This window comes from Centruroides sculpturatus, unplaced genomic scaffold, assembly GCF_000671375.1.
Source record: "Centruroides sculpturatus isolate CEXI.00-Female unplaced genomic scaffold, Cexi_2.0 scaffold476, whole genome shotgun sequence".
Lineage (NCBI taxonomy): Eukaryota > Metazoa > Arthropoda > Arachnida > Scorpiones > Buthidae > Centruroides > Centruroides sculpturatus.
Genome location: NW_019384596.1, coordinates 104,488 through 114,670, shown reverse-complemented (window position 1 = coordinate 114,670; position 10,183 = coordinate 104,488). Strand labels below are relative to the sequence as shown.

The 10,183-nt window shown below is 28.0% G+C and overlaps 1 protein-coding gene across 2 annotated transcripts in view; it reads right to left on the bottom strand.

Annotated features, from left to right (window-relative positions):
* LOC111624879 (BMP-binding endothelial regulator protein-like) overlaps positions 1-6,735 on the bottom strand; it is a 19,565-nt gene extending 12,830 nt beyond the window's left edge. For both annotated transcript variants that reach the window (XR_002756646.1, XM_023367852.1), the window contains exons 1-2: positions 6,543-6,735; positions 1,697-1,782 (exon numbers count right to left, since the gene is read on the bottom strand). Coding sequence is in view for 1 of the 2 variants with exons in the window: in XM_023367852.1 (XP_023223620.1) it covers positions 1,697-1,782; positions 6,543-6,633 (177 nt within the window). In the remaining variant the exon portion in view is untranslated. The remainder of the gene's footprint in view (positions 1-1,696; positions 1,783-6,542) is intronic.
* Positions 6,736-10,183: the final 3,448 nt, after the last annotated feature.

The window sequence follows — 10,183 nt, the reverse complement described above, 5'->3', positions numbered from 1 at the left end:
ATATTTATTTAAAAAAAAGAAATTATATTTTAAAAAGTAAAAATATTTTTCTAGGTGAGCCTCCTTCATACAGAACCACCTGCATCTATGCCAAGAATGAACTCTCGTTATATGTTTCTGTTCGTTTCTGATAAGAAAAGAGGGGAAAAAGAAAAAAAAAATGCAGTAGAATTTCCCTTTCCTGTTAGATGCTTCCGAGTAAAGTTGTTGAGATATTTCGTGGTATTCGTTGTAATCATTAAAAGCTCGTTTAATAAGGTGGTATAACGGTTGTATAGGAATACCAGGCCACCCTTAAAGCCGACCTAAAGTGGCCCGATACGATAATAAGCCGCCATGTTTATTTACGTCATAGATGAATGATGGAAGTGTTGATACCCCGAACGGTCAACACTTGATGTTTATACACTATGGAGTCTGATATATACACTGTATGCGCGGGGTTGATTATAATTTCGATATACAAAAGCGGCACTTTGTTCCCTTGTCAAATTTAAGTGAGTTTAGAATAAATTGAAGGTGTAGAAATGCGTTATATGTCACTTAGGAAATTAATTTAACATTTTATCGATAGATTAAAATTTAAACTGATTAACAACTACGATGATTAAAATTTTTCAATTTTTGTATATGATATCCACATATAAACTTATGTAACTAAATCTTTAAACAAAATACTGTCTAATCTAAATTTTAAGAAAGAAATACACATGTTATTTTTATACACAGTCGAACCTGAATACTGCGCCCTCTTATACAGAGCCAACGAATACTCACATGCTGATCTTCCCCTTAAATATTAATTAATAATGCTTCGGCTTCTGTGAATTAGTTACTAAATGTAAAATTTGACATTGCAAACGGCATCGTTATCACTAAATTACGTGACTTTCAAACTCTCAAACTTCAAACTTGTGTGTAGACTTGTTCAAAATCTTGTTTTATACATTATAATTCTTATTGTTTGGAGATCCTTCTGTTTATTGTCAATTACAGAGGCGAACAAATAGTGATTTTATATAGAGGTTTGATTGTATATATCTATGAGAATAGTGCAAAGACAATTTTGGGTTTGGCAAAGACAATGTTAGTCCATAAATAAGAATTAAAGTTAAAAAATAAAAAATTTTTTCCCCTTTTATGTGCCCTCTCTAAAACACATGGGCCACGAGGCGACGCTCCGGTTCGGCTGCACCCCCTCTTTTAGAACTTGTATGTATATATATATATTGGTTTTTTTAATTAAATACAAATCAATACATTATCTTTATTGCCTAAATAATATAGAAAATATAAAGCTTGAAATGACATAATGCTATATTATTTAACTCTAGAATCAATTAGAAAATTAGAAATAAAATCGATTCGTGTATATTTTTGTTTATGCCAACACCCTATTGGTCAGGCAAGTTTGGATAAATAGCAGATTTTTATTACGTGAAATGGCACGGAAGTAGGAAAATCGAATAAGAGCATTCGTCATTAGATCGACTTCCGACAACATATATAATTTTTTTTTTCTTTTTACACTATAGAAAAAAATCAATTTTAAATTAATGTTTTTTTTTCATACCAAAAGCATATTTTCGCAACATTTTCGAATATATCTACAACCACACGTTATATTAAAAATAAATAAATAAATAAAGCAATAAATAAAAAAAAAAGTTTACAATAGATTCAGTTATGTACTCACTTGACACTTGCAAGTAAAGCAAGGATTATCAGAAATACTTTTAACTTTAACTTCTTCCCCTTCTTTTTCGCATTGCACATCTTGACCTAAAAAAATGACAATTTAATTTGAAATTAAATTAAATTACTAATGAACAGACACGGTGAAAGTAACTGAATATTATATTAATGAAAATTGTAATTAATATTTATGTTTAAACTAGTATTTTTCGTCGATAAATTGACTCAACTCTTCTCTGAGTCAGACTGTTATTGCCAATGACTCATCCACACACACACATAATATATATAGTATATATATATGTGTGTGTGTGTGTGTTTTTTTTCCTATTACTTAAGTATACACGATATTCGGTTTCTTGATAGGAATTGTTTTCTAGATTTAACCACAAGCAAAGTTTTCTATAGCAAAAGTTTCATCGAATTACATATTTTCGAGTATCATAAATGAAAAATAAACATTGTCAGATTAATTGCAATAAGAAAAATCTTAAACCATATCAAACAGTTACATCGTTTTTAAATGATCTTTTTATTGCCGCTCTGCAATGGCATTCCGTCTTCCTGTAGTAATTCGACCCCATTAAAAACGGGTAAAGAAATTAAACAAAAAATTATGCAGGTGGCCAGTGTCAAGGGTCAAAGGTCTGCTGTGTGTCATACATGTGGGAATAAGCAGTTTCAATTCGTAGAACAGAAATCTTTTTGAAAATTTTTTTTTTCTCATTATCCTCCTTCTTGAACGCCTAGCAACAAATTTTCGTGCAGATTATCATCGAGTAAATGAGTTTTTCCTACATTAAAAAACATTCGACACAATTTTAAACTAGATAACCAATCCACGAAGATTACGTTATCACGTAACATCCCAACTTAAAACGTCACGAAAATTCAAATTTAAAAAAAAAAAAATTACTACACACGAACTTTATAAAATTTAAATATAGTAATTTCTTTTACACTACATTTTGATACTACGAAATCCATTGCTTTCAATTACTTAAAAAAACAATAATTGTTACATTTAGTTTACGTGTTTTCTTTTCGATTAAAGATGCGTACAATCATATGTTCATCATCGTATATCAAGTTTAGAATATATTTTTAAATGAAAAATGAATTCGTATTGCGACAGGTCACATAGGTCATGAAAAAAAAACACCAGATGTCTTAAAATCATTGCCCCATAATGGGTCCAGAGTCTGATTACAAGTACGAAACAACTGATACATTGCAAACAACTCCTGCGCTCGCTTTACTTTTTTCATAATTCTTCTTCCCCTCTGTTTATTAAAGAATTCGAACCACGAGGAATACGTAAAAAAATTTTTATTAAATCTAAATAACTGTATACATGCCTATTGATGTGTTATACCAGTCGACCCCCTATAACACTGTTGATTTTTCCGTTTTATATGAATTCCATGTTGTACGAGTCACTTAGATTTTACAAATACGTGTGCTGGGCCGTAAACGGCTCACGTATTTGTAAAATTTAAGTGACTCGTACAACATGAAATTCATATAAAAGGGAAAAATCAACAGTGTTATAGGGGGGTCGACTGTAATTAAACGTTTTGCGATATCTTATGACGTCATTTATGAGTAATATATAGCCTATATTTTTCCTTTTTCAATTTAAAAAATAAAAGATACATCCATTTATTTACTAAATTTGTACTCAGAAAATGAAGATAAATCGTCAACAATATAAAAGAAAAAAAAAGTATTTTTATTTTCTCAATTTATAACACGACAATTTTTACGGAATTGAAAAATCGATATTAATTAATAATCACTTATTAAACCGTAAACGATTTAATATTTTAATTATTTAACGGTGTATAATTATCCGATAAATGGAACGAATTGTATTATCTGCGCGTGTATCTTGTAGTACGACACGTGTCACAAATTCAATGGAGGTTATCGGCGACATTATTTACTCTTAGGATACAGAAAGGTCAGGACAGAATGACTGGGTGAAAGATGAAGTAAGGGGGGAAAAAATCTTAAACAATAAGCAGCCAATTGATTTAGCTTAATTTAGTAACCGGTTATTCTTATCTAGACCAACATACTTTTTATCAATGAATAATATGAATATCATTTATGCTGCCTAAAAATATTACTGTCGGTTTAATTCAATAAAATCAATATAAAAAAAAAACACAATTATATTTTTTGAAATTATCATACATTGTACTGTATTATATACAGTACAATGTATTAACAAAACAAAATAGGATTTTTAATGTTAATTTTTATTTAAACCTATATAAAACGAGAATATTTTTATAACCTTACTCCATAGCTGATGTAATTTGATTGGCTCGGACAAAGAGATAGGAAAAAAAAGTATGAAATAATAAAAAAAAAATAAATAAATAAAATAAGAAACTAAATAGTGAAACGATAAAAGTCACGTTTGCCATTTGTGGCATGTAACCCTCGGGGTTTCCGAGATTCTCTACCAGAGGGCATTGTCAAGGTCGGTTTAAGTCGGATCGGAATAAAAATCGATTTTTTTTTCCCCCTTCTTATAGACTAAATTAGAATCGTTATAATCAAATTTTAATACGTAATTTTAGTCTAATTAAATACACGTAATATTTTTTTTAATTATAAAAAATCGAGAAAAATATTTGATAAAATTTAAAATTTTAAATACGTAAATAAAAAATCTTATCGAAAGATGGCGCTAATTTTAAAAAAAAATTTTTTTATTTGAGAAATATTTATTTTTAAACGGATATTTTAAAGTTTTAATGAGTTATATATCGATGCCAATAAATTATTTTAATTAAAATTTATTTTTTTGAAATTTTTTGAAGAACTTAGTAGCATTCTTTTCTACATAAATTATTACCTAATATAGAAATAAATTAGAAAATTATTATTTGTTATTCCATTTTATCGCTCGACATTGTCCACATAAGGAATCTCCAAGAATGCGAATGTAGGCGGACTAATCGACTCTTGTCGGAGTCCGTCACATACTTCAAATTGGATGATCGAACTCGACATAATTGAATGCCATTAAAATATCTAAAATATGCTTATTCCAAATTAAGGTCTCTCGATTTACAATACTTTTCCTTAAAATTCTTAATAAAAATAGAAAAAAAAAAACTACCTTAAAAGTTCGACTTCCTGAAAATATTTTGCCACTCTAGTGGACCTTTGTAATCTATTCTACGAATTCTATCCATTAGCTGTAGGAGCGAGTACCGACTAACGAGCCTTGGTGGGAATTTTCTCCAACTAAACCCTAATATTAATGTACCAAAAATAGCGTAGTGGGCCTTTTACGGAAGAAACTTATTATATGTCACAACTCTAGACACATCCGAAACGTTCTTTTGGTTAAGATCCAGTTTGAACATCGAGCTGGATTTGAATCAAAAGCATTTCTTGTAAACCGAATATACTCTTACAAAAATTTTTAACGGGTGATATCAATACTTTAACATTTATAGCGATGAACTTTTTATTCGTAAATACTACGGGAGAACGTAGGAAAACGTTTAAACACTAGCGTATGGCATTTCGCTTCACAAGTAATAAGTCGATCTTCTAGAGAATATTAAAAAAACCAAATTATAATACCGAAAAACGTTCGGCCAATTAGTTTTAAATGTTTTTAACATTGTTAATTAAGTCCCAAGAATCGAAGATGGAATTATATGTAACAATTATTTCGTGTTTAGTCACCGAATGGAGCAATCTTTCTATGACTCAATGTACTATAAAGAGATATATGACAGTCAAACGTCTCTTAAATACACAATATTGCTGATATTAAGTAAATTATATATATATATATTTATAATACTTTTAAATACGTGAAATTCCTGGTTAGAAAATATTTGCAAATGATGACGGAAGATAAACTGAAACCGAATATAACACGTCACAAAGTTACTATCATTAGAAGAATCACGTAATGGCACGTGTTGTGAGGTAATCGTTTAATTAACCAATTAACAATTCTCTCTCTCTCTCTCTCTCTCGGCGATAATACCGAATGATTATTTTTAATTATTTATAAACAACTCGCTAACGAATTCAATTTTAAATTGAATAAAGTATAATAAGCGACTGTTGTTTTTTTTTTCTCGTAATTTATATACCGCACACAAAAAAGGAATAGTAAGCATTCTGAACTGACGTAACAAGGTCTTTCGTCGATATTAAATCGTTAATTTTGATTGGATATTTGGCAATATATTTTTAAAAAATATATATGATAGTGACCTTGAATGAAGCGGGATTTTCGTAGAAGGTCGAATTGTTTTATATATATATATATATAACTTTTGTTATAATTATATTATTATTTTTATTTCAGACGAAATAAATTCTAAACTGAATTATTTACCGATTGATAACGTAAACAAAAATGGTTGACATTTTGGAGATAATGAAGAATTTTTACTTAAAAAATTATATTTTTGCGCTCTTTTGTTCTTCCTTAAATAAAACTTATGAAAGAAACAGAGAGAAAAAAAAAATAATTAAAATTAAAATATAATTTTCTAATAAGTTAAAAGAATATTTAGTAAAATTTGTATAATATTCATTTTATTTATAGGCTACTATTTTTACCATAAATATTTACTTATAATTAGCTAGGAGTAGAGTAAAAATTGAAATAGTAAGGTTTTAAGCAGCCGTTGTAAGATAAAAATAATAATGAAGAAAAAGAGTGAAAGCTGAATTCGAAGAACTGAGAACAATCACCTGGACAGGTAAGTGCACAAACAAAAGGATGATCTACTGGAAGCTAAACTCAATGAGCTAACAATTGTTTAAGTAGAAATAAAGTTAAAAATCCATTTACTTACCTATAATTAAAGTCGAATGACCGTCTAACAGTCTAAAGAATAATAATAAAAAGAATATATTATAATAACACGCGTTGACAATTATATCCATCACTATTAACGATAAACGACTCAGTCGGGGGATGTTTCCTTTCAATGTCTTCGGCTCTACTGAGCCTGACAGAAAACTCGGGCCTTGTTTAATCACTTTCTACGTAGCAACAGTTGCTAAGGCGACAAGTCGCCACTCTGCGGTCAGTTTGAGGAATGGAACAAAAATAATAGCATCGGTTTAGGGTTTAGTGGGTGGTTGGTGACTCGCCCTAACTTATTGCCAGAAAATAAACTCTATTTAACGTTAATCGGCAATAAATTTTATCAATATTCTTCAATACACTATAAATTTTATAATTGTTTCTTATCAACGTTTATCCAACGTTTTATCTCCATTATATTAATAAATATTTTGTCATTAAGCTATTGTTTATGTAATTCATCCCGGAATTTTCTAACAATTAATGATTCCAATTTTTTTTTTTTTTTATATATATATAAATATAAAATATAAATTTTATATACAGTACAATGTATTAACAAAACAAAATAGGATTTTTAATGTTAATTTTTATTTAAACCTATATAAAACGAGAATATTTTTATAACCTTACTCCATAGCTGATGTAATTTGATTGGCTCGGACAAAGAGATAGGAAAAAAAGTATGAAATAATAAAAAAAAAATAAATAAATAAAATAAGAAACTAAATAGTGAAACGATAAAAGTCACGTTTGCCATTTGTGGCATGTAACCCTCGGGGTTTCCGAGATTCTCTACCAGAGGGCATTGTCAAGGTCGGTTTAAGTCGGATCGGAATAAAAATCGATTTTTTTTTCCCCCTTCTTATAGACTAAATTAGAATCGTTATAATCAAATTTTAATACGTAATTTTAGTCTAATTAAATACACGTAATATTTTTTTTAATTATAAAAAATCGAGAAAAATATTTGATAAAATTTAAAATTTTAAATACGTAAATAAAAAATCTTATCGAAAGATGGCGCTAATTTTAAAAAAAAAATTTTTTTATTTGAGAAATATTTATTTTTAAACGGATATTTTAAAGTTTTAATGAGTTATATATCGATGCCAATAAATTATTTTAATTAAAATTTATTTTTTTGAAATTTTTTGAAGAACTTAGTAGCATTCTTTTCTACATAAATTATTACCTAATATAGAAATAAATTAGAAAATTATTATTTGTTATTCCATTTTATCGCTCGACATTGTCCACATAAGGAATCTCCAAGAATGCGAATGTAGGCGGACTAATCGACTCTTGTCGGAGTCCGTCACATACTTCAAATTGGATGATCGAACTCGACATAATTGAATGCCATTAAAATATCTAAAATATGCTTATTCCAAATTAAGGTCTCTCGATTTACAATACTTTTCCTTAAAATTCTTAATAAAAATAGAAAAAAAAAAACTACCTTAAAAGTTCGACTTCCTGAAAATATTTTGCCACTCTAGTGGACCTTTGTAATCTATTCTACCAATTCTATCCATTAGCTGTAGGAGCGAGTACCGACTAACGAGCCTTGGTGGGAATTTTCTCCAACTAAACCCTAATATTAATGTACCAAAAATAGCGTAGTGGGCCTTTTACGGAAGAAACTTATTATATGTCACAACTCTAGACACATCCGAAACGTTCTTTTGGTTAAGATCCAGTTTGAACATCGAGCTGGATTTGAATCAAAAGCATTTCTTGTAAACCGAATATACTCTTACAAAAATTTTTAACGGGTGATATCAATACTTTAACATTTATAGCGATGAACTTTTTATTCGTAAATACTACGGGAGAACGTAGGAAAACGTTTAAACACTAGCGTATGGCATTTCGCTTCACAAGTAATAAGTCGATCTTCTAGAGAATATTAAAAAAACCAAATTATAATACCGAAAAACGTTCGGCCAATTAGTTTTAAATGTTTTTAACATTGTTAATTAAGTCCCAAGAATCGAAGATGGAATTATATGTAACAATTATTTCGTGTTTAGTCACCGAATGGAGCAATCTTTCTATGACTCAATGTACTATAAAGAGATATATGACAGTCAAACGTCTCTTAAATACACAATATTGCTGATATTAAGTAAATTATATATATATATATTTATAATACTTTTAAATACGTGAAATTCCTGGTTAGAAAATATTTGCAAATGATGACGGAAGATAAACTGAAACCGAATATAACACGTCACAAAGTTACTATCATTAGAAGAATCACGTAATGGCACGTGTTGTGAGGTAATCGTTTAATTAACCAANTGGTGCAATGTACTATTACTCTGTATTCTACTTTCTACTACTACAAATAATAGTCTGTCTAGACGGAAAAGCCAATATTGTAAACCTATTATTGTGATAAAAAGGGTTAAGATTGAATATTGCAAGTTCTGTTGACAATCTTTCTACAAATTGTTTTTATTTCTCAGCTCTTGCATTCTGAAATCAGCCTTTCCTTTCCATCAAGTCAGCGCCTCATTTGTAATGTAAAATTAACAAGTACAAAAGTGAATAAATAGTAATACAGAGAAACAAAGAAATTAAAAGAGATATCCAATAAAGAGAAGCAAAACAATCCAACAATTTGTAAAAAAAAAAAAAAAAACATCTTTGTAGACACTAAAATTATTTCGAAAATAAGTAAATAAACTTTATAATCTTTAATGTAATTATGTCGAAGCAGTTTATAGCAAATTGGGAATATTTTATATGATTAAAAGAAGGATTTCAGTAATCAATAAGTGTTATTACAGCATATAATTGCTTTAAATTAAATTACTTACAAATATAAATAGAAACATTTAACATTGAACAAATTAGAAATATAAATTATTATTATTATTATTACCCTTTAAACTTACTAAAACTATCGTCACCACCTGTTCAAATTTAAAACAATGCGTATGAAATTTTTATTCTTACGAAACACTAAGTTCTCGTTGAGACAGTACAGTAGGGCCTATATAAAACAAGAATTTGTGGTATTTATTACACTAAAACATGCGTGATTATTTAATAAATAAAGAATATAATGTGTATTTTAATAAGCTTAGTTAATTAAAAGATATTTGATTATTAATATAAAAAAATAATATAATATATAATATATATATATATATAATGCAATTTACTTTAAAAATTTTTAATATTTTCTATTAGTTTATGAAGTAAACTCGCTGAATGACATTACTTATACATGCAGCGTACATCATTTCTTTAAAAGTGTTTACGGTTTTAAATTTCTGAATTTTCGTAATGGAATTTCTTTGTTTAATTCAGTTATGAAGTGTTTTCTTACCACATATAAAAATTCTTTTAATTATTTTGTTTACATCACACACAGTAAATTTTATTAGGGAATGTAAATGTTAATTAAATCATCCAAAAGAAGTAAATATAAATTATTCAAAAGAATTAAAAATTCGATGATCTTTGTTGATTTATTCTAGAAAAATTTTCTATTTTTATTATTTTATATTTATCAATTTATCAAATATCCACATTAATTTTTTTTATTAATGTATTAAAACACATAGAGATTAATAAAATTTAACAGCAAAACATAATAACTTAAACAAG